This window comes from Chamaea fasciata, unplaced genomic scaffold, assembly GCF_029207755.1.
Source record: "Chamaea fasciata isolate MVZ Bird 193981 ecotype frontalis unplaced genomic scaffold, bChaFas1.0.hap1 SCAF_20, whole genome shotgun sequence".
NCBI classification, from domain to species: Eukaryota; Metazoa; Chordata; class Aves; order Passeriformes; family Sylviidae; genus Chamaea; species Chamaea fasciata.
The window spans coordinates 1,622,653-1,647,506 of NW_027094105.1; the positions used below are offsets into that span (position 1 = coordinate 1,622,653).

General features: G+C 48.4%; 1 protein-coding gene across 2 annotated transcripts in view; it reads left to right on the plus strand.

Moving 5' to 3' along the window:
* PNPLA7 (patatin like phospholipase domain containing 7) overlaps positions 1-24,854 on the plus strand; it is a 122,135-nt gene that overhangs the window by 90,137 nt on the left and 7,144 nt on the right. For both annotated transcript variants that reach the window (XM_066201055.1, XM_066201056.1), the window contains exons 27-33: positions 3,431-3,587; positions 9,380-9,496; positions 13,385-13,454; positions 15,394-15,510; positions 17,385-17,533; positions 18,769-18,921; positions 21,550-21,657. In XM_066201055.1, the coding sequence (XP_066057152.1) occupies positions 3,431-3,587; positions 9,380-9,496; positions 13,385-13,454; positions 15,394-15,510; positions 17,385-17,533; positions 18,769-18,921; positions 21,550-21,657 (871 nt within the window). The remainder of the gene's footprint in view (positions 1-3,430; positions 3,588-9,379; positions 9,497-13,384; positions 13,455-15,393; positions 15,511-17,384; positions 17,534-18,768; positions 18,922-21,549; positions 21,658-24,854) is intronic.

The window sequence follows — 24,854 nt, forward strand, 5'->3', positions numbered from 1 at the left end:
CACCTCCTGGGCAAGTCTTTGGGTTCTGATAGAAACAATTTGGAAGTCATGTTGTAGGTCATTGTTCCCAGGCCACTTGTCACTGGGACAGTGTTAGTCCTGGCAGGGGAGGTGCTCCATCCAGGTGCTCCTTCAGGCAGCTCTGGGGTGAGGGAAGCTGTGTGTGCATCCCCTCTCTGGGTGCTCCTTCCTCCCGTGTAACAGCACTCCCCTGTCCCTTTCCTCTGCAGTGAGTGACATTCAGCTCTGTGTCAGCCAGGTTTTCCCTGTCCCCATGTTGTCCCTGCTGTGCAGGTACAGCACTGGCAGGAGCCATCCCCCTTTGTTCTCCTCTTGCCCAACACTTGTATTTCCACGTTTCCCTAAACCAGGACATGTCCCCTGTGATATTGGGCCTGGTGTTACAAGAAATGCACGATCCCTGGGTTTTTTTCTGCACTAGTCCTCTGGCTGTTAACATGGATCTTGCTCCTGGCTTCAATTTCTTTAGCTCTTCAGTTTGCAGCTGCCCAGTGCAGCTTTTGGGAGCCCAGGGATGCTGTCAGAGGGGATGTGAGTGCCTGGCAGGGCGCCAGTGCCAGCACACGCTTCCCTTGGCAGGCTGCCCGTGTGTGTGGTGCTGGGAAGAAGTGCCCAGGAGAGAAACAACTGCAAGGACTTGTTGAGAAGTTCCATGTAGTAATGTTGCTGGGGCAGTGATGACTGAAAACTGTAGGGAGAAGGTTAAAAAAATCCCCATTTCTGTCTTTCAGGAGGTCAGGTGGTACCTGGAGACAAGGGAGGGGGGGGGTGCTCAGACACATTTGTCTTTTTTCAGGATTTAGTTTGCAAATTCCAGGAATGCTCCTGCTCAGGGTGTTGGAGCTGAAAAAATCAGCTTTGTGATTGAGCACAAATGAAACAATTTAGTCAGGCAGTTAATGGGAGGCCCTTTTACAAGCAAGAAAAGGACTTTGATTCCCATCTTGCTTTGGGATCAGTGAATCTGTTGGAGATCTGTGGCTATCACATTAGTGGGACATTGGCAGGGACTCTGTGGATGCAGGAGGAGGGGGTGACTTGCCAATAAAAGTGAAAACGATCTTTTGTTATTCATACAAAGGCATCATGCAGCAAAGTAGGAACACATCCAGAGCGCACACATCAAATCCTTTGTATTTATGGATGAAATCGGGAGAAACAGTTAAAGGGAGGGAATCTGGTCTGGAGCTACTCATGCCCTGTTTAAAATTGTCCTTCAAGCAAGAAATGCTTTAAGGTACTTCAGTGCCCTAAGAAAGGCACCTGATGTGGGCTGTCTGCAGAGAGCGGGAGGTGCAGGGAAGGGTCTGCTCCTTGCTGGAATATCGGGGCTGAGGCAGTGGGAAGTGCCAGGCACGAGCAGCTGAGTCCAAAAATAGCTGCACTCTAAAAGCCTAAAAACAATGGGCAGGATAAAAGTATAATTCCTTTAACTCGGAGGATCTTGTGGGAAGAAGCAGTAGAAGAAGAGGGGAGTAGGGAATTTGGAGAGGAAAGCGAAATGAACCATTTTCTGCTCTTGGAGTGCAGCAGCACAGATCTGTCACTGAAGTCATTTACACCCAGTATAACCACGAACCTGTCCCCAAGCATTTCAGCAGCTGGAGGGGATTTATTTGGATGGAAAGAATGTGTTCAGCATAGCTTGGCCAAATGACACCTACGGTGGACTTGGCAGCTGTTAGCAAGTATTTATAGGATGTAAACAGCAAGGGGAAGGAGGATGGAAATAGAGCAAACTGTGGGGGACAGAAAATGGGATGAAAATGGGAAAAGAAAGATTTTTTTTTTTTTTACTGCTTTATGGCCTAGACTGCAAAGCATCCATCCAGGTGGGATGAACTCATCAAAAATGCTTCTTATTCACTGGACAAAGCATTTGAAAGCAGGGGCTGTAGCTTTGGACTGCTTGGAAGGGCAGTTTGCCTCCACTGTAGTGTTCTGTGGTTCTTTAATAGTTCTGTGGGATGGACAGGGATCCCTCTCCCACTAGGGGATGAAAGTTCAGATTTGATCAGATGTTCACAGGATTAGATCAAATGTTCCACCTGTGCTCTCTCATTTCTGATGGTGGGGAGCAGTGACTGCTTCAGAAACGAGTGTTTGCAGCAATTAGCAGCTTCTGAGCCTCCTGAACCCCAGCTTGCACCTCCCATTTGTCATGTTTAGTGGCCACTGACAGCCTGCTACCTTTGCTTCATCCTTTCCACATTTAAATCCATTTGTGATTTGACCTCTCCAGCATGTGGTAACAGTGGCTTCCCCAGTTTGTGCTCTGTGTACACACCTGTCTGCAAATTCTTTCCTTTCCATTAAAATCTCTGCATGGTGATATCATTGCTGGCCCTGCATGTTTCTTGTCAGCCAGGATCTTCCCCAGTCATTGGGGACATTAAAATTCCAGTTTACTTTCTCCTCATGTGAAGTCCATCCCATATTCCAGTCACCTTTTGTGCTTCTCTCTGCCATTTTTTAGTTCTGCTCTTTCTTTGGGTGAGATGTCTGGGCTTGCTCATGGTTTTCCAAAAGCTGCCCATCCTGGATGTGTGTTCTTATGTTTTCTGTTTTATTCTGGTTTATTTGATTTGCCTCTTGAACTTGCAGTGAACAGTAGGTTAATATTTTTCAGGGAGTATCTCCAGGGGTTCCCAAATCCATGTGAGCAGGGCTGGATAAGAACTGGTTGCTGCAGGGGCGTTGCTGCTTCTGTTTTCCTCTTGTCCCATCAGCACTGAGGTTCATCTGTTGTTTATCACCTGACATCATTGTTGTTCAGAATTCCTTCTGCACTTGAAATCAAGGAATATGTTTACTCTCCTAAAGGAATTTGTATCATCCTGAAAAATTGCCTCCTCATCTGCCCCTCTTCTGGATTTGTGTACAGACCCAACCTCTGCCCTCTCATCGCTGTCTGTCTCTGCTTGCTTTTGTTTCCACCTTCAAATTCATTATTAATCCATGTGGTGCCCCCTCTCAATACCCCAAGCTGGCTCAGTGTCTGTGGAGAATCACCAGGAAAGAAACTCACGGGAAGGGCTCTGAAGTCCAGCCTTTCCTGGGTGCTCTGGGGGGACCCCAGTGGATTCTGCTCCCTCAAATCCACACTGACATCCCCCTCGCCTGTCCCCCAGCTCAGCTCTTGGCTGCTTCCATCTCCCTGCCTTTCCCACTGATCCAGGCTGTGTGGTCGTGTTCCCTCGGATCCTCAGGGAGTCTCTGGGAGGATTCCTGCATTCATAATGTTTGTTCCTGGCACCGGGGCTTGTTTAGCAAGAGATTGGCAGCTCAGCTGGCGCGGGCTCGGCTTCCTTAGAAGGCACCATTCATCACCAGTCTTTGCACTCCTTCAATGACTGTTTGGCTGACAGTGGCTTTTCTTTTTCTTTCCCTTTTCCCTCCCTGGGCACAGGGGCTGCTCCCAGGTGGGCATTATCCGGGCGCTGATTGAGGCTGGAATTCCCGTGGACATGATCGGGGGCACGTCCATCGGCGCCTTCATGAGCGCCCTGTACGCCGAGGAGCGCAGCTACAACCAGATGAGGATCAAAGCTCGCCAGTGGGCCATGGTAAGCACTGGGAATGCTGAATTCCCTCCGCTGGGAATGCTGCATTCCCTCCTCGGGTGGAGCCAGGCCCAGGCACAGCAGGGCACAAGCAGCACCCCAGGAAGGTGCAGCCTCCTGAAATTCAGAGTCTGTGCCACAGAACAAGCCCTGCCTGGCAGTGATGGATCACCTGGAAAAGCTGCTCCATGTGCAGAGAATCAGGAGACAGCTGCAATCCTGGTCATGCTGTCAAGGCACAGTGATGTTGTTTCGGTGTGCTCACCTGTGGTTATCTGTGTTTTATCTTCTCCTTTATGTGCTGGGACCTGTTTCCTTTCCAGCTCTCAACAAATGTGTTTCTCTTTTGTGTATTTCTCTCTCTTTCTCACATGCTGTCATGTGTCAGTGGAACTGAGTGACAGAGGTAATCCTTCTCTAAATAACTCCCAAATGTGTCACTCCTGGTCCTGCCTGTGCACTCCACAGCACTGGGACTCTGGGTCAGGAGAAATTCCTAACTTTCAACGTTTACTACAAACAAAAAACTCGTTTTCAAAATTACCCCAAGTTTTGGGGAAGTTGTTTTAAATAGTGACTTCAGTGGGTGAATTTATTTATCATGGAATCAAAGACGGGTTGGAAGGAACCTTAGAGATCATCTCATTCACCCCCTGCCATGTGCAGGGCGACCTTCCACTATCCCAGGCTGCTCCCAGCCCCATCCAGCCTGGCCTTGGTTTTATTTATTGATCAGATGCTGGATGAAAGCTGCCCCAGGTGGCTCTGGTTCAGACTGACTGAAGGTGAAGTTATTTCTGAAGTTTGCTGGTCGCAAGTTTGTATTCTTCGTGTGAAACCCACATTTTCCTGTAGATTTTCTTACTGAAAATGAAGCGATACAGGAAATTTTATAAACAAGATCAGGAGTCTTAGGTCTTGGGTTTCAGGGGGAAATAGGACCCTGCCATTGGCATATGGGCACTGTTTCTGTCTCCCAAGGACTTTCTCATCTGCCATGGCTTTGCAACACAAACTGTCGCTTGGAAGCTGGATTGTCTGAGGTGCTAAAATCCAGATTGAGGCCCTGTGATGTTTGTGCTGTCCTGGCGGGCAGAGCACTGTGGGTCTGATTCACCTCCCCATCACTGCTTGCCAGAGGAATATGGATTTTTTGCTTTTTATTTAAGAACTGCCTGTGCCTGGCTGGCTTGGGAAGCACCCAAAACATAAACTGTTTATGATCCAGAGCAGTTTGCTGGAATCACAAACCTGGGGGAAGCTCAAGATTAAAGACATAAAACCAAGTGCACTGAATTGTGTCAGACATCCCTTTAACCTTGTTCTCTCTTTCCCACCTTGTGCCTCCAGGGCAGCATCTGAGTGGGTGCTGATGCCTGCCTGCTGTGCTTTCCCAGCCAGCCCCAGCACTCTGGGGCTCTCTGCCCTCTCTCTCAGCTCTTGGTTAAGCTACAGCCATGGAATTTTTCTCTGTGCATTTCTTTTCTTGTTTGTCAGGTCTCCCCTGTGCAGGGCATGAGGCAGAGCTGGAGATGTTTCCTGGACCTCTCAGGGCTGTGCTCCCGCTCTGGAGCTTGCCAGAGCTGGAATCACAGTCACTTCTACCAGGGATAGTTGGAGATGAAATGAAGGCGTTTCATCTGTTGATTAACTTTTGAGCACAAATTGCAAAAGCTCAGAGAATGTTTCACAAGGTAAAAGGCAATTTTTGTCCTGGGGCTGTTTCAAGTGTTGGTGCCTTGAGACCTGCAGATAAGGAGTGGGAGAAGTGATTGACCCCTGTTAGGGCAAACATTTAATCTCATTTATGAAGAATGGATTTTCATGAGGACTTCCATGACTGTTCTTGCGGGTCCATGTCCAACCCAGAAATTGTGTAAGGGTTTGAGGAGGACAAAAGCAAAGCCTGCTCTGCTTCAGGCCCTTCCCACTGGTACCAGCAGTGTCCAGCAGAATGGCTGCAAACTGAAGAGAGCCATGAAATCCCCTCTCCAAGATCACAGCGTGCAGAGAGTTTGGCGGGTTAGAAATCTTTTATCAGTGGCTGTTCTGAGGTGTTGACTCTTGTATGGTGTTAAAACTGAGCAGGGAGAGAGGAAAGGAGTCCTAGTGTGTGGGAAACAGCCAGGAGGGCTGTTGGGGATTCTTGGAAGATCCACTTGAAGGGACTGAGTGTGAGAGAGCTGAAATATCCCCCAGATACCCCCCAAATTCCTGTGTCCCAATCGGGACCTTCCCTGCTGTCCCCAGGAGCAGCCAGGCAGAAAGGCTGGAGCATTTCCTGCTCCAGGACTTGCTGATCCTGCTCCTCTGGAGCTCTGAGCTTGTGCTGGGGAAGATTATTGCTCAGTGCAGCCTGGGGCCCCTTGGGAAATGTCTTTATTGGGATGGATTAGTTAACTCTGAACTTTGCTTATCTGTCTTTTTAATCCATCTGACTTAATGCTGCATTTGTCCTGCATTTATTTATCTTTTTTGGTATTTTTAGAAATTGGCATCTCTCTAGCTGTACACTTGATGCTGGGAGAAGGGATATTTTTAATGGGATGTGTTTTCTGCACCTAATGAAACGGCAATGAAATAAATTACTCTTGTCAAAATAAAGGAGGGGATATGAAACTTCCCAGTCGGATTAGTTACTATTTATTGTCTCTCTGTGTCTTCTGCACCTCTATTTAACCAGCAAAGCGAACAAGCCAAAGCTTTAGTGTTTGCAGATTGTTGGTTTTTGTAATTGGAGGATTAATATCTCAAAGTAGAAATACTTGACAAAGATGAAATATTCTTTGAAAGGAATGCAGTTTGAGATGTGTGTGGGGCTAAAACCCCGCTCCTAATGGGCGTGAGGGCCGGCTGGGTGGGACACTGCCACCATTTGCTGTCACTGTCTGGTGGCACTGACAGCTCAAATGAATGGGGGGGTTCTGCCCATGGAGTCAGGAGGTTCTGCCTCTGACCTTGCTCTCTTTGTGCATTGGGAGATCCTGTGCTTTAATGAGCTGATTTGGCCAGAAATTAGTCCTGTTTGGTTTTTTTTTTCCCTGCCATGCCAATTCTCATCCAGCCCTGAGTTACAGTTTTATTTTATCGATTTAACATTTTTTTCTGTGTGAATTCCTTTCCTTGTTTTATTAAAACTGAATAAAATTTATTTTTAGTTTATTGAATGCTGAGAAGGCACTGCATCATCTTTTGAGTAGTTTAAAAAATACTGGATCTGTTTGAAATTTTTGTTGTTGCTTAAGTTTTCCCATAACCTTGGGGTTTTTTCACAGTCAGGAACATTGAAAAATCCTGGGATTATACTGGCTTTTCACACCAGTTTGCCACAATGCTGCATCAAAGAACAAAAGAGCCAGAGGTGAAAATTCGTCTTGTCCATCATCAGGTGTCTTTGCTCTTGTCCTTCTGCTCTGTGAGCAGAACCTTCTCCTTTCCTTGCTGAAGTTTTTTTGTACCCTAGGGTCACTTCAAAAAATATTTTAGGATTTAAGGTCTTTTTAAAAAGAAAGCTCATCTTGCAACAGAGCTATAGAAATGAAAGTTCATGAGAAGTTAATGAAGAATTGGGAAGAAATTCCTCCCTGTGAGGGTGGGGAGCCCTTGGCACAGGGTGCCCAGAGCATCTGTGGCTGCCCCTGGATCCCTGGCAGTGCCCAAGGCCAGGCTGGACAGGGCTTAGAGCAGCCTGAGACAGTGGAAGGTGTCCCTGCCCATGACAGGACATCTCATGGAATGAGATGAGTTTTTAGGTCCTTTCAACCCAAACAATTCCATGATTCCATGATCTGCTTCCGTGAGATCACCGGTAGAGCTGGCTCAGGGCTGGGCTTCCCATCCTGGTGGTGTCAGGGGATGGAACTCCTGGAGCTGCTGGAGCTGATCCCAGAGCTTCTGGTAGGAAGTGGAGCAGGAGCCAGAAGGCTCTGCCTGCCTCTCCAGAGGGTGATCTTTAACTGAATTTATCTGGGGAACAGGAGGTGGTTTTGCAGCTATTCCTGGAAGGCTGAGGGAGGCTGTTGGCCATCAGCTTCAGCTAAAGGGCATCTTCCAGCTCTGAGAATTGAGAATATAAAGAAATAACTGTTAATTAGAAGTATTTTGTCCATGGGCAAGATCACTGTCAGGATCAGGAGGAATGTGGAGGCTCGGCATTATAAATATCATTTGCAACAAGGGAAGCCCGATGGCTGGCGCTGAGTGGGAGAGGTTTTTCTTCAGTATTAAATAAAGGGCTCTTTGTAGATGCCTCTTCCCCTGATTTAATCATTCCGAAGAGACCTGATCCCTATTTTAGGTGCAGCACTAATTCCATCTCCCTCTGAAGCTGTGGGTAGCAGTCTATAGTTAGGTTGGCACACTGTCCTCAGCACATCAAACCCAGAGTGAGGATGTGAATGAAGCTGACGCTTCATCATTGGGTTTGTGCTCAGCCTTTTACATTCTCCCACATTTCCTGTTCCCGTCCTTCTTCTCAGTGATCTTTTTTTATCCTTGCACTCGTGTTCTCTGGGCAGATCCCTGATAGAAATTTGAAAGCAGCTGGACATGACAATGTAGGCTGATCCTGCTGCTCTTTAAATCACTGCCAGAGTAAAGCCAGGGCCAGATGTTGCTCACAGCTGCTTTAACAGCTGGCAAGTTTGAGGCTGTTCCGTGTGCCTGCCTGGGAAGGATGCCCTGATCTCTGAGAAGTTGTTTGTTAAATTACAGAGAGCGTGTAGGGAGGGAAAATATTTCATCCAGTGAAAACCTATTTAATTCGAAAGGAATTAATTGGGTTTTGTGGTCTTCTTTTACATTTTGACTATGATGTAATATATTAAGGATTGAGTTTTGTTAAGATTTTTCAGGATTTGACAGCAATAGCCTGGTTATGGACAAATACTATGGCCACAATGCCATAAAGTTGAGGGATTTTCATCATTTTCTCTTGTAGGTCAGTGCATAGGTGTAATAATGCTGTTGAAATGGAGAAAAAAGGGACCCATGAAAGCTTAATTCCAGGATCTGTGTGTTAGAAGGGTTGGTGTGCAGGGACCTGCAGTGCTTTAAGAAATCTGATGTGGTTTGGTTTCCCTTGCTGGTGCTGAGACTTGGTAGCAGTTAAATGCTGGGTCCATAACACATCCCAGTAACTGACTTTGGGAATGACAGATAATTGACCCTGCTCCATAGAAAGTGTTTAAAGCTCTATAGCATGTGCTTGACTGAACCTTGTTGGAGTCCCAGAGAATCCCAGACAAGATTTTCTAAGTGAGGCAGAGAAAAGCTTTAAGTCTGGGAGAAAAATTAGGTGTGATTCCCCAAATGAGAAGAGATGGATGAAGCCATTCCTCTGCCATGGATTTATGGTTTCCTTCCCACACCACTGAACCACACAGGTGCTGTGGTAAAGATAGTGAAGAGGAAGACAGCTCAGAACATCTTTTTTTAACTGAAAAAATAAAAAGGCTGGAGCTGCACCACCTGTTGACCTTGTGCCAAGGCTGAGGCGTGTGCTGGACACGCTGCTGTGGGGCTGCTTTGGGGCACAGGGGAAGCTCTTGCAGAGCTTTATTGCAGGCCTTGCTTCTGCTTTGGGGTTTACTAAACGTAAATTTACCACACAAGGAGCTCCTGGTTGTAGATTTTGCAGTTGTATTTCTGTCCCCTCAACACTTTTTGCATTTGTGATGCTTCCAGCATGTCAGCTCTAAATGTGATGTCTCTGGAATTGCAGCCTTAATACACATATTCCTGTGGATTCTGGCTTGTGTGTACCTTTGAAATGCCTTTTCTTTTTTTCTTTTTAGGTTATGAACTCGGTGTTTAAGACTATTCTAGACTTGACTTACCCAATAACCTCTATGTTTTCTGGAGCAGCTTTTAACAAGAGCATCAACAACATCTTCAAAGATAAGCAGATAGAGGTAAGTTGTTTATTCACCTTACGGGTAGGAAATTATGTCCCTGTGTTCTGTTGGAGAATAAATAGCTTTTTTCCATGCAAATGTGGAAATCTGGAGCTGTTGGGTGACTGAAAACGTGGTGAAACTGTGAGTGTGGTGGTCCGTGACTGCAGGAAGGAGCCTGTTCTTTTTGGTGGATTTAGAAAAGACAAACTGTAGATTATTTGTAACTATTTCGGTTTGACAAAGGGATCTCATTTTCTGAGAGAAGAAATGAAAATTGTGACACTGAAGAAGAACAGCTGAGACTGTTTCATCATTATTTTTCTGCAAATCAGGTCTCAGAGACCTTCAGGGCACACCTGAGAAGGGCTTGAATTGGGTTGAGATGGATTTGGTTTTTTTGAATTTTAGTTTTGAAGGAGTGAGTTTTTCTGAGCAGCCTCCTGAATAATGGCAGAGTCTTTTGTGTCCTGGCTTGCACTTGGTGACCTTTCTGTAGTTGCTGGGTGTGGTGTGGTCCACCTGAGCCAAGAGTCACCTTTGGAATCCACCTCTCCCCCGTCCCTCAGCAGCAGCAGATTGTAAATCACATTATCAGTGTTTGTCTTCCTACATCACCCAGCTCAGAGAGTGTTTGGGTAGCCTTGGAATTTCACCTGATTTGCAATTTTAACCAAATTATTCCTGTGTTTGCATCCTTGTGATGAAAGATCATGTAGCAAATTAACACTGTATATACTTTAAATATATTTGGTAAAAATAATCCAAAACATTCCCTACCTAAATGCAAGTATGAAAGTAAGTGATTAATCATCATGTGGCTTAAAATAGCAGCTTGTTGTGCAGAGGGGATGGTGCTGGAGACAAGCAGGTTTTAGAGAATCCTGAAATTATCAAGGTTGGAAAAGGGATCAGGGTTGGATCCCTGAGTCCAGCAATTCCCCCAGCACTGACAAGGCCACCACTGACCCCTGTCCCCAGGTGCCACATCCACGTGGCTTTTGAGCACTTCCAGGGATGATGATCCCACTACTTCCCTGGACAGCTGACCACCCTTTCCATGAAGGAATTTTTCCTGCTCTCCAACCTAAACCTCCCTTGGTGCAACTCGAGGCTGTTTCTGTCTATCCCTGCTTTGGATTCCAGCAGTCAGTTCGTTGTACTTCCTTTTTTAAGATGCAGCAGATTCCTTCCTTAGGAATCCCAACAGCTGTGGTTGCATATTCCGGTCTTCTCTTGCAGCCACAGGAAGGTTTTGTGCAAGAGAAATCCAGTCCTGAGGCATGCAGCAGCATCATCTCTGTGCGTGTGTGCTGACCATCACAGCCCCTCAGTCCATGCCCAGGGTTTCCTCATGTGGGAAGAATTCCTTCAGATAAATAAGGAAAAATGTTGTGTAGCTCAGCCAGGAAAAGAGGGAGTTACTCCTTCATTGCAATTCCCACTCTCAGTGTGGGATAACCAGTCCTGGACCTGGGAGCTGCCCCAGGGTAAAGGAAGACTGAGAAGATACCAGGAACTGAGGCAGGAACCTTGAAAAAGTATTTTCTCAAAGCATTTAAAGCATCCAAACCGCAAACATCCATCTTTTCTCCCTACCTGGGGTGGGTTTGGCTGGGTAGCAATGATTTCTGCCTGGAAACTCGTATCAATGAGATTTAATTACAGCCTTACAAGCAGAGGTTGTGTTTGGGTTGTGCTTGGCCACAACTGCTCCTTCCTGGGAGGATCTGCAGTGATGCCAGGAAAACCTGGGAACTTCCTACCCAAGGGGCTGACCCTCATGGCTCTAGAAAAGTTTAAAATTTAGAGGCTCTGGGCCAGATCCTCCTTTTTTCTGCTGTGGCTGTGAGGTGACACCCCTGTGCTGCCCACATGAGTCCTCACCCCTCTCCCACATGGGAGGCAGGAACAGGAGCGCTTACGCTGAGCTGTTATTTCTGACACTGGAGGGGAGGTTTCCATTTTCTCTGAGATTTGCTCTCTGCCAACCCTTGTAACGTGGGTGTCTCCTGATTCCTGCAGTGCTGCTCCTGTGGGGGCGCTGGTGACAAAAACCCCGTCCCTGCTTCCAGCCACAGGCACTTCCCAAGCTGGGATCATCCATGTGAGACCCTCAGGGAGCACACCCAACATGGAGCACTTGACACACAAACCAGGCCAGGGTGCTTGAAGGAAATTTCTCAAGAAATTGATCTATTTTCCTCTCAAATTACCCATCCTTCTGTGAGAACATCAGCCTCTGGAATTTTTATTCTCCGTGCCGGAATTCTTTTCCCCGTGCCAAAATGCCCTTGTACATCATCTCAGCTGGGGGTTCAGGTGTGAGGAATCAGACAAGACTTTTATTAAGTCCTGTTTCAGACTTCAGTGATGCTCTGTTCCAAAATCAGTGGAACAATCCCTGAGCAGTGAGGTTTTATTGCTGTGTGGGAGGGCTCGGGTTAGTTTGCTTTGTGCAGGTGTTTGCAGGAACATGAAAGGAGGTGTCAGAGAGGCTTCTTTTCCCCTTCCCCTATTTTTGCTTAATATGTGGTTGATGCACTGAGAGCTGCAGTCCCCAGAATATCTTCAGCATGGAGAAGCAGCCTAATTCTCTTGTAATCACACTTTATTCATCCACCTTCCTCTGGCATTTACACTGGGGTTGTGATACTGGAGCAGTGCTTGGGGGCCCTCCCCAGCCCCACCAGCTTTGCAGAGCTGCTGAAGAGATTAAACTCACCAAAAAACCTCCTGCTTCTTGGCAGTGCAGAATTTCATCTTGAACAGCACAGAAATCCACCAGGAGTTGCAGCCCGACCAATGAGGGAGGATTTCCAGCTCCAGTGGTCCTGGAGTCCAAACCTGTGTTTGGTTTAAAGCCCATTAAAGCTGTGCTGGAAAAGGCCCAGACACCATGTCCAGTGAACAAAGGCTGCCTGGGAGAGCAGGTTGTCCTCTTCAGCCTTGATTCAAGTTTTCTGATTGACAGAGCAGCATCAGCTGTTCCCTGGGCACAAGCTCAGTTTACTCAGAGAAGTCCTCCTGCTTCCCCTTGGCAGCTACCCTTTCACCAGGCACCATGGAAACTTTCCAAAACTGTCCTCTCTCCAGCAGAGCCCTGCACACTTGGGAGGTCACCTTCCCCTTTGCTTTTTCCAGCTGGTGGGAGGTGAGACACAGCTGAGACCACAGGGAGAACTTCCCCTGTTTGGTCTGACCCCACTGAGTAAACTCCCAAAGCTCCTGGCTTAGCCATTCTTTCTGTGTCTCACCCTCCTTCTGTTCCACACTCCCCACTGTTGTGTTACCCTGCAGGATCTCAGGCAGCCTCTGGAATCTTCCTGGAGATCTACCTTGCAGAGTCCTTTGTTCCTGTAGCCAGTGCCCCAGAGTTTGGTGTTGTCCTCTTTGGTTGCAGAAAATGTGGGGTGTGCATTTCCTGCTGAAGTGGTGACCCCTGGCTCCATCACCAGGAGGTCCAGATTGACCATTGTTCAGTCAGGAGGCCATGGATCATGTTCTTCATGTCCTCCAGCACTAAACAGCCTCGGGATCCCTTGGGATGGGAGTGACCATCAGACCCCCAGCCTTCACCTGAAATTAAAATAAAGACACCCTGCAGAAGGTGACTCTGGTTTGTCTGTGCTGCCTCTGCACACTCTGCTGGAACAAGGGGTTCTTGCTACTGCAAAAAGGACATGAGGATGTTTGTCTGCCTTGGTTTTGAATGAATTGTTTGCATGAGAGACAAATTCATGAACCTGAACACAGGACTGAGGGTTTTTCCTCCATCCATGCAGGTGTGTGTCTGCAGCTCTGTCTGGTAAGGTCCAGAGATTGTTGCTCTGCTGTGTGTCAGACCCAGGGTGTGGTCAAGTGCAAGGTCACAGATTTAGTGAAACTGGGACTCCTCTGTTGCAGGATCTGTGGATTCCTTACTTCACCATCACCACCGACATCACTGCCTCGGCCATGAGGGTGCACAGGGATGGTGAGTGTGGACATGGCCTCTCCAGGCCTTAAATCATCATGGGAGATTTCAGGGTCACCCTCATTCCTGGAATTCGTCTCACCTTTGAATTTTGTCTTCCCTTTTGTTTCTCCCTTCCCTGTTACTTGCTGAGCACCCAGCTGTGGTTGTGCACAGGAAACAAGGGACAGGGCTGCTGGGAGGGAATTGAATGGAGATGCTGCATTCACTCTTTGAGGAGAAAATGGGTCCATTGGCATCTTTCTGAATCCTTCAAGCATCCTTAAAGTGAAGTGCAGATGTTTTAGCCATAAATCAGACTTAAGGCAACCAAAACTTCTGATGATTCAAATTCCCCTAAATGAAGCTGTCTTCCCCCAGCACAGACTCTGCCTGAAGCAGGGGCTGAGTTAGGCTCTCATTTGTGGTCAGTCCTTCCTGTTTCTCGCTGAGTGAAGAGGGGAGCAGGATCTGAGGTGCTGGGATGTGTCCCTGCCTTTGCCTTTTGTCAGTCTGGGGTAACAGGGCAGTGACTCAGCCTGCAGGGAAGGCCTCCAGGTGCCCCAGATATTCCTGGGGGGAGCTGCAGCCTTTGCTGCCACGTCTCTGATGTTTGTCCTTGGGGCTGGCACAGGTCGTTTTGTCCATTCCTGCCGTTCCAGGGGGGTTATGGAGCTGCTGAAGGACTCTGGGCTTTGATCAGGGCAGCTGAAACAAGCAGAAAAAGGATTAACCCTTCTCAGAGGTTTTGTATTCCCATTCCACAGCAGGTTAAGCCAGTTGAGGTCAGGAAACTCACTCCAGCCAGCTGCTTGTCCCCGTGGAAGTTTAATGTAAGGATGGGAATCAGCTGGAGAATGGTTACGGTTGTCTCCACTGAATGGAGATAAATTAAGTTCCCAGCTGCTGCCATTTCCCATCTTGGTTTGGTCTGTGAGGTGTAACACACGTCAGCAGTTTCCTTGGGTGGAAGTTCCATTGAAACTATTAATAATAACCCCCAAATGTGCCAGTATTAACCTGTGCTAACAGCAGAAGTGCTGGGGTTGTAATTAGAAACAGAGCTGTTATCTGTTTTAAAAAGAAAACACAAAAAAAAAAATCAATTCCCAGGGAATTAGCTGGGAAGAGTTGCTGTTGGAAGCACAAAGCAGTTAATTACTGAGCAGTGAGTTAACACTGCAAGGCTCACTTAGTCCTGGTATTTTAAAGATTCACTTCTCAGACGAGCCTCTTGGCCTGTGGAAATGCAGTGTCTTCCCAATTCGGTTGATGCAAATGTTAAGAGAAAAATCAGTGTATAAGAGCCTTAAAGCAGAATGTTTTACAGGAAACACGGCCAATCAATTTCTACTTGACTAAACTTTGTTTCTAACAGCTTAAAGGATGATAACCGTTCTTACAGCACCAACAGAAATGGCCCAAGAGAAGATAATGATCCCCACCAGGCATTTGCAGTGGTTTCACAAAAGAAAACATTTACTTGTTGCAGAGGAGGGAAAATAGAATTTTTGGGGATTCTACAGCTTGTATTTTTCAGGTTCAGTTCCTGCTAAAAGTCAGGGGTTTGTGGATCTCTGTAAAGCACAGTGACTCCAGCTGCACTTGTTCTGTTGATCCCTGTGTCCTCAGGAGAAACCTTTTCCTTCCCCCCTCAGCCCCAGCTCCACAAAGCCCTGGTGCTCCCTGCAGTGGGAACATACTGAGATCTCACAGAAGGCAGTAAATATGAGGAATGGGCTCAAAACTCTGGGTTCTGGGGCTTTTGCCTGATGTCTGCATAGTCTTCGTTTCATCCTAGCCGGTATCATGATACAGAAAATAATAAACTGCTTTAATAACTTCCTCACAGTGTTCTGAGGAAAGCCTCCATCTCTTGATTACCTTAATGAGTGCAGCAGCCTCCCCCCTGCGTGGCAGTAATTAATGCTGGTGATTAATGCTGCTGCCCTCCCCGCAGGCTCCCTGTGGAGGTACGTCCGTGCCAGCATGTCCCTGTCGGGGTACATGCCCCCCCTGTGTGACCCCAAGGATGGCCATCTCCTCATGGATGGGGGCTACATCAACAACCTGCCAGGTAGGAGCACAGCTCCGGGGGGAGAAACTGCCAGGACTGCCCATCAGACAGCCTGCAAGCCTTGGGCCTCTGGCTTTTTCCCTAAAACACAGAGAAATCTCACAGACTCCTTTAATCTCATGCTGGTTACCTGGAGTCCTTGCTCTCAGTTTCCTGGGTGTTCCCTTTATTTTGGCTTTATTAACACTATTTTTTAATGAAGTATCTCCTGACAGCCAAATTCTGAACATACAACTCCCAGCTAACTCGGAATTATTTTAGTGCTTGCTGAAGAGAGAGAGAGAGGAGGAATCAAACCACATACAATCTACCTTAGAGTTTCTCTTCAATCAGTTAATTAAGAAATAATTCCGAGAGAGCACCAACATTTGCTGCTCAGGCTGGCGTCACCTGGAGCATGTGGCAGTGAGGGAATCGTGGGGCCATGGAAGGAGAGATGTGGGGTGTGGGATGAGGTCTGAACCCCCAGCAGGGTGCAGGGTGTGAATTGGCCCTGATGTTTTGTGTCAGGTTTCACTGCAGCCACCAGGGTGGGTGTCTCAGGGATGGCTGAGGCAGCAGAGCCCTGCAGGGTCACTGACTTTGTGACTGTGCTCAAGTAAGGAGGGTAAAGAGTCAGAGACTCGCCACCTGAGCAACCCGAGTCATTTACATCTTCCTGTCACACCCTGACTTCATTTTTCAATCAGGGCTGTATTTACCTAAAGCACAGACACAGAAATAGCAGAAAATGGATCCCCCAAACCGGCATCTGGCATTCTCTGTGCTTGGAAGCAAGAACTGTGGATTGCAAACCAAAGCACCTCTTGCATCTCCACAGCTGGAGAGGGCAAAGAGCAGACACAGGTGAACTGGGTGGGAAACAATAGACTGAACGAGCCCAGGAATATAAATCCAAGTTACAGAACAGAGATTTAAAGAAGTGTCTAAATTAAGCCTCTAAACTGGCTCTTCAGAGCTGTGGTTTTCCTACGCAGAACTATTCTGGAAACTGCAACTATCTTGGACTCTGGGGGTGTGAAAGAAATATAAATTCATTCTGTGAGGTTCATGTCCTTCTCTTCCCTCCCTTGGCGCTTCCCTAAATCCTCACCCGTATCCAAGGACTGCAGCTCGTCCTTTCACTGACCTTGAAGTAGGAAGTGTTGCCTCATTTCTCTCCCATTTTCAGATGTGAATCTTTCTCTTGGATCCCAGAGCTGTTCTCAGGCTGCCATCCAGCCTCTCCTCGCTGGCAGGTCCCTGTCCTGCTCCTCCTTTGTCACCTTCTCCCTGCAGCGCTGGCACTGCTGCCTTCTCTCTCGAAGGCACTGCCACTTGTTCTCCCTGCAGGTCCCCCAGGTCTTTTTTTAGAATTAATGTGGGTTTGATGTGCTCTATCCCATCATACCCAACGTGGTGTCACTGCCCTGGCGCTGTGTCCCCTCACAGGGCTTCTGGTGACCTCAGGGAGGGTCAGGTCATCCCACTGATCTGGGGCAAACCATCCCCTGTCAGTGATGTCCCCCAGCAGTGGGGGCTCACCCTGGGGTCACTCAGGGCTTGGTTGGTGCAGGATTTGGGATTTCTCCCTCCCCATGGAGCCTCCCTGAGTGGGAATGGTCTGGGCAGAGGTGCTGCAGAGTTTGGATGGACTCACAGAATTGTTTAGGCTGAAGGTCCCTCTAAGACTGAGTCCAGCCGTTGCCCAGCACTGCCCTGTGTCCCCAGGTGCCACATCCAGCTGCAGGGATGGGCACTGATGGGCGCTCCTGTCCAGCCGCTCACTCGTGGTGGGTGTGACCTCAGGTCACCCACCTGAGCCAGACAGATCTGTACCTGCACCTGGGGGCGGCACAGGGAGGACAGAGGCTCTGACACCTGCTGTCCCCCAGCTGACGTGGCCAGGTCCATGGGGGCCAAGGTGGTGATCGCCATCGACGTGGGCAGCCGGGACGAGACCGACCTCACCAACTACGGCGACTGCCTGTCGGGATGGTGGCTGCTCTGGAAGAGGTGGAACCCCCTGGCTGAGAAAGTCAAGGTACTGGGGGCTACACTGGAATGGCAGCTGGATTTCCAGAGCACTGGGAATATTGGGAGGAGTAGGAAGATTCCCTCTGGGCCAGATTTGTTGTTCTGCTGGATTTGAGTTCTTGTTCAGAGATCTGGGCAGTGCCCTCACACCACAGGGAAGGCAGTGATGTGGGAGGGGGCTGGCAGAGTTCTTAGAGCAAAGAAGCTTTTCTTGGAGCTGCGTACATTCTGATAAAGTCAGAATTTATTGATTTTACCAATAAAAGTAGTAAATCTGTCCAGTTCACTTTCTGTCCTATATGTCTCTGAACTGCTGATTTAGGGAGATTTTAGCACTTGGCAGTAATTAAATACAACTGATCAACATGGGTCTGCAGAGCATGATTTTATTATTATTATTTTCCTTTTGTTGCATGTGGTCAGGCCAACTCTGTTCCTTACTCTGCATTTCCTAAATTACCTGGTTCTGCAGCTATCTGCCAAGTGAATATTGATTTGAATTCTTCTTCCCAGTTGCATTCCCCAGTTGGAATTGGTCTCAGTAGTACCCAGTGAAATATTCCAACTGCTAGAATGGCAATAGGCACCCATGGAATTACTTCTGAGCACCTCAAAACACTTTATTTTACTGGTAGTGGTGAAACACTGGCCAAACAGAGTGCTGATAGAGTTTCCATCTGTGGAGGTGGTCAAAACTCAGCTGGACGTGGTCTTGGACAAGCTGCCCCCGCTGACCCTGCCTGGGCAGGGGGGATGGACTGGATGATCTCAGGGGTCCCTGTCTACTTCAGCCATTCTGCAAAATCCCTGCTCTGGTACCGGACAGATCAGAGAATCAGGGAATTACAGACTGGCTTGGGTTGGAAGGGACTTTAAAGCTCCTTCAGTTCCACCCCAAAGCTCCAAGCTCTGTCCAACCTGGCCTTGAACCCTTGCAGGGATGGGGCATCACTGATTTCTGCCTTGAAGGATCACTGTGCCCCTCACCTCAGCACAGACCTTTAAGTTATATAATGTTCCACCATATCCCAGGGTGAAAGCCTTGGTTCAAACTTGTTGAAAGGCAATTCCCTTTGTGGTGCTGCCCATGGACGCTCAGCCCTGCCTGCCCACACTGGGGCACAGCTGGGGGTGCTGCTGTGTGAGGGCATCCCCCGGTTCCCTTCTCCGCCATGGGGAAGGCACGGAGCGCGGTGTGAAATGCCCTCGGAGGAGCTGATCTGTGCCTGGTGCGCGGGGCAGGTGCTGAACATGGCCGAGATCCAGACGCGCCTGGCCTACGTGTGCTGCGTGCGGCAGCTGGAGATGGTGAAGAATAGCGACTACTGCGAGTACATCCGGCCCCCCATCGACCGCTACGGCACCCTGGACTTCGGCAAGTTCGACGAGATCTGTGTGAGTGCCTCCCCTGCAGCCCAGGGAGCCCCAGGGCTGCAGCCCTGCAGGCTGGGGCTTTCGGGCTTTCTGTTCTAAAGGGCACCGCATTTGACCCGAGGCCCTGGAACAGGCTTCCGAGATTGAGTGATGGCGCTGGGGTTGTGGGTGTGTGGTTTGGATAGTGTTGTGTCATCTCACAGGGTGAAAAACTTGAATTTGGGATTTTAGTATATAGTAATGTATGGGGCAAGATGGAGGACTTTGGGCATTGTCTGAGTCCTTCTTCTTCACTGCCTCCTTCCTCCTTCTTCATGGGTTTGGGTGGTTTTCTGTAATTGGTTGATAGAGTCCACATTGTGGAATTCAAGTAGTTGGTTATTGGGTTTAAAGTAAAAATAATTTAGGTGGCATTTCGTAATTGGATGGATTGTCCTTGAAAAGACCTTGTAGAGATAGAGAAGTACTCCATTTTACCGTGGTTTTCTAACTTGCCAGTTAGAGCTCACGGCTTATGAGTCTGTAAGTAGATAAATAATAAACACCAAGTCCGAACATGTGAACTTCGTCTCCCATGTATTAATCCCGACCTTGGCAGAGAAAAAGAAGCCAGAACTGTCACACCCCAGCACTGCTCCTCACAGCTCTGCTGCTGCTAATTAGTGCTGGAGCCCGTGCAGAGTGAGAGGAGTCCGTTGGCACAGAGTGAATAATTGACACTCAATAATGCTGTGGAATGATATCCCGGCCGGGAGATTGGATTAGCAGCAGGAATTGAGTTAGTAATCTTGATTATATAATGACCTGTGAAGGGAGCGGTTGTCTCGCTCTGTTTGGTGGCAGCTCCTGCTCAGCTGCTTGGTGAGAGCTCGTGGGTGTCTGAGCTGCTCTGGGCAGTTGGGGTTTGGCTTTGGTGTGGGCTGAGGTTTGTCCTCACTTTCCCCTCCTCCTGGAGCTTGCTGTAGTGTGAAAACTTTGCAGAAATCTGTCAGGGACACCTTGAATCCTTGAAACTGAGGGAAACGTGAAAATACCTGGTTCTGTTAACATTTGAACACTTCTATGAGTAAAATATCATCCGCAATTCCTCTGCACCCCTTAGAGAGTCAGGAAATGGCAGCAGTGTCAGGGTGTTGGTGAAGTGGTGCCGCCAGGTCACACATCACTGGCATTGGGTTGTGTCTGTGTCAGAACCCAGCATGGGCAGAGCTGGCTCCAGGTGTGCAGGGAATTGTTCTGGTGCCATAATCCGGTGTTCACAGCAGAAATGTCCCTGCCCAGGCAGGCCAGCAATAGTGATTCTGGCCGTGTCTCCTGTCAGGGAAGTGATTTTACTGTCTCCTTCCATTCTTTGCCTGTTTTAGCCAAGCAGGTATCTTCCATGTCCGGATACTCCTGCAGAGCTTTGCATTTCTCTAGGGAAAACCACCACTCCTTCTTGAAGTCAATCTCCATTACACTTAGTGAGAAGCTGTGATGCTCCTTAGCCTGTGGACTGATCTCTCTGGTCCTGGCTTAACAAACACTGCCCAACCCCAGGAGCACAGCTGAGCCCTGCAGGGTCTCATCTGAGAGACTCCATGGGACACACAGCAGCTATTCCAAACCACCAGCTGATTTCCCCAGTGTCAATATTTTCTCTGAGATATTTGGTGCCTCTTGGCTCCTGGGCAAACACTGCTGTCTGCCCGTGGATCTGGGACTTTGCTGATAAATAATTCTTTGTTCTCTGCCAGCTGGAGAGCCCTGGCTGATTTGAAAACCTTGACAGACAGGTGTGGTAGTTCATCACAGGAACAGATCGTGAGCTGTCACATCCCTGCTCTGTTCTAACCTGGTGCTGTTAAAGAGATGTAATGGCACCAGGCAAATTTTGTCAGTGCAATAAAACCTGAGAGAAGGGCAGTTCCTCAAAAGTGTCACTGTCTGTGAGCAGGTTCTTGGCACGAGACACTGCAGGGCTGAAGGGGCAGCACCTCCTGGATCCTCATTGCCTGCAGCACAGCTCAATAACTGCTGCCCACAAGGAAGCTTTGAACTGTGCTGACCTCAAAGGGAAGGACAGTCCAGGCATTCCTTTATCCTTAGGGGCTGGGAAGTAGTAGGGGGGTTCATTTCAGCTGTGTGCCTGAATTCTACAGGAAATAGAAATGGGCACCGGCATTTTCCGAGGAGCTGAAATCTCTTCCATGTCAAACCCCTCTCGTGTACAGCCCCAGGGCAGTGGTGGCTGTGGGTCGGTTCCTGAAGCTCAGCTCCCCCTGTTTATTTTGGGTCAGCCTGACCCTGCCAGTGGCAGATCTGTCAGCTCCTTTTTCTCCCCTTCATCACGCCCATCCTGGGCTGGGATAGATGGTGAGAAGTGAATTCCAGCCCCAGTGTCTGCCATGCTCTGAACCCTCACCCAAAAACTGGAGGAGAGGCAACACCAGAGGTTTAGCGCTGCTGCCAGAACGAGGGCTGGAGATGGGATCCAGGGCTCTCAAAACCTGTTGCTCTGTCTTTCCCATTTGATTTTTCAACATAATTTCTACTGTGTTCTGAGAAAAAGAGTAAAACTTAGAGTGATGGCTCTGTTTTTTCCAGTTATTTCCATGCTAATGGCACTTACTAATTACTTTTTTTCCTCCTGATTATTTTTTTTTTCAGGAAGTGGGATACCAGCATGGGAAAACTGTATTTAATGTGTGGTGCAGGAGTGGAGTCCTTGACAAGATGCTGAAGGACAGGCAAGAGACCTGCAAATCCAAAACTGATGTAAGTGCCCAGGGAAAAGCTCTGTGCTGCTGGAGCTGCTCAGGGCTGGGACAGGGGACAGTGCCCTAAGGTTGGTTCACAGCTCAGTGCTCTGGATTTCTTGGCAGGGAAGTTCCAGTTGGTTTTAAGAAACAGTTACCGCCTTTTTGAGGAATTTGGATAATACATTACAATATAAGGGCTCACTGTCCTTCCTCTCCTTTGAATGCCTCTGATTTGAAACCTAAGTGCTACAAAGGCTTCATGTTTTACCCAGTAATTCTTTTTTATCATCTTTTAGAGACAGGGAAATGAGCAGTAATTTTTGAAGGGATGGCCAGAATGAATCATAACTGTCATGAGCCTCAGAGAGGGAAGTCAAGTGAGGTGAGAGATGACACTGAGAATTTGCAGCTCTCCGGGGCTGGGTGGCAGAGCACTTTGGCTCCGAGATAGGGGATGGATGGATGGCAGGGTGAACACTGGCCCAGGGATGAGGGGTGGATGGTTTCACATCTGAGCCAGGTGCCCTCAGTGTCAGCAGACCTGTGAGTCACTGAGGGCTGGAAATGGCTCTGTTGGGAGGAGGGGAATGTCACCCTCAGCTCCCAGGGGACTTCCCAGCATCAGAATCCCATCCCACACTGCCTGGCAGGGCCAGAGTGGCTCTGGAAGGAGCACACAGGGACTGAGCCCTGGAGGAAACCAGCTGGAGCCCCCAGACTCCTCAGCCTGAGATTTCTCCTTGGGAGCACACCTGGATGAGGAGGTGCTTCAGTGTGGCTGCAGAAGATGGGTCCTGGCACCCTCTGGCACCTCCTGGTCACACATGAGGGGCTGGGGTTCGGGTTTTGTGTTAGAAGTCACAAGGAGAAGTCAAGACAGGGAAAATTGTGTGTCTCAGAATTGGTTGTGTCCTATTTCAGCCTCACTTTTATCACAGCCAGTAAAAAGCCTCAAACATTTTCACTGCTGTAGCAGACACTTCTTTTAAAGAAGACTGCTTTTTAAACTGCCTTTTTTACAGGATGCAGTAATGGAGGGGAATATTTCACTTAAATCATGCTATCACAGCAGCATGATGGACATTTTTCACACCTGCCCTGGGTTCTGTGTCACTTCAGTGCCCTGGAGAGCAAATGTGTCACATCCTCATTGCAGCCGCAGCCTGGCCCTGCACTCTGTTGATAACGAGGCACCAAGTGCTGATTGCTGAGGTGCCACAGCATGGAAATAACGGGGCTGGGAGAGTGACTCACCAGCCCTGCCAGGTTATGGAGCAGGAACCACGGGCTCTGCGCACCCCTGGTCCTCCCAAGGAGCTGCAGGATCATCTGCTCATCCTCCTAAAACTCTGGAGCCCTCTGAAACCCAAGAGTTTTGCATCTGATTTCTGTTGCAGGAGATTTATTTCTATGAAGCTACAACTGTTGCAGCTCCCACTGGGGTATTTTTCTTGCTTTTCCATTAGAGTCACTTAAGTCCTTTAGCTGTGTTATCTTCCAGGCAGAGCAGCTGATATTTTTAACTTGCCTTTCATTAGCAAAGGTTTTGATGCTTTATATGTTTTAGTTCTTCATCTATTTCTGGAGTGTTCAACATCTGAGAGCTGAGTGCCATTTCTTATCGTCTCGTTTCCATGTTGTGAGCATTGCAATTTTATTTAAAAATCCAGATATTTAATAATTTAAATGCCTCTCCTTTGCTTTGATCATTTAGTCCCTGTTTGTCTTGTCTCCAAAATGCAAATACTGAAGACACAAACAACAGGAACCTTACATAAACTTTACTTTGAGCAGCCCATACTCTTCCCCAGTATGGAATGCTGCAGCACCATTAATTGGATCTGCTTGGGGAACTTTTGTCTACTGAGGTGTTATTCATAGTCAAAGCTAAATATAATCCAGCAGACTACAATAGTAACTGTTTTTCTCCTCTCATTTATTTCATAAAGATTGTGCCAAAGAGAAAACTTTCCTCCTTGGAAAAAAAAAAAAAATCAGAGAGGTTTGAGAGTAGCTTTCAGGTGGATCTGAGACACTTCTTTCATTTGTGTAATCTAATGGGAGGGTGATTTTGTCCTTAAAAGTAGTGAGAGGAACCACTTAAACATTAAACTCCTGTTTGTAAAGCACAAAGGGAAGACACCTGGTTTTTCCCACAAGTGGCTTTCCAGTCCTGGTGCTGAGGCTTTGGGTGCAGCTGCCTCCCCAGGTGCCCTCAGACAGGCTCACCTGGGGGTCAGCTGGGGACAGATGCTTCTGAGGTTCCAGTCACACTTCATTCCCACCCATCCTCACCACGGGACCTGCTGATGGTTTTCCTGGGGCACCCTTTGGTGCTGGGCCCTGCAGGATTTTGTTCAGCTGTTCATGCAGAGCCCTGGGCTTCCATCCCATTCAGAGCCTGTCCCTGCCTGCTCCCAGGGACAGCCTGGCACTTGTCTGCCCGAGTGCTCTGTGCAGCCACCTCATCCTCATGGATTTTGGAGTTTAGGGATGGCCTCGGACGTGGCTGTGTCCGTGTGGTGGCCAGAGGGTGCTTGTGTCCCTCAATGAGTGGTGTGGCACAGGCTGGAGCTGTTTCTTCCCTGTCCTGGGAAAGAGCTTTCTGCAAATGCTGCACTGGGAACGTTCAGGTTGGATGTTCAAAGTGAGCTGGGGCTGACTCATCCTTTCCAGCAGTTCCTTAACAGTCACAATGAGCTTCCCAACTTCTTTATATTTTAAGGTGTGTGTCCTGAGCTACTGCTGTTCCATTTTATGCAGGTACCTTTTCACTCCCCCCAGGCTTTTCTCTGCCCCCGTTGCTTGTCCTGGATCTGCTCTGTGCCGTGGCTGTTCTAAATTACATCAAAATCAGCTAGAGATGAAAGGTCAACTGAGAGCACTTTGCTGCAGCAGCAATGAGCTGCTGCTGTCACCCCACAGGGGTTGTGTGATTCACAGGGTCTCTGTTCTTGCCAGAAGAGCAAAGGATTGTTCATAAAACCCCGTGTTAGGAAGCTGCCCTGGCTGGGAGCACATGGGCAGGTCTGGATGGTTGGGAAGACAACTGTCACAGCAATTCCTGGCAGCCCAGTCCCCTCTGCCAGCTCTCCCCCATCCCTGTCCTCTGGGTTGGGATTAAACTCACTGGGTTTAAAAGAAGATGAGAGGTGTTCAGGTGTCCACCTGGTTACGTTGTGCCCAGCCCCAAAGAGGGAGGTGGGGCTGCAG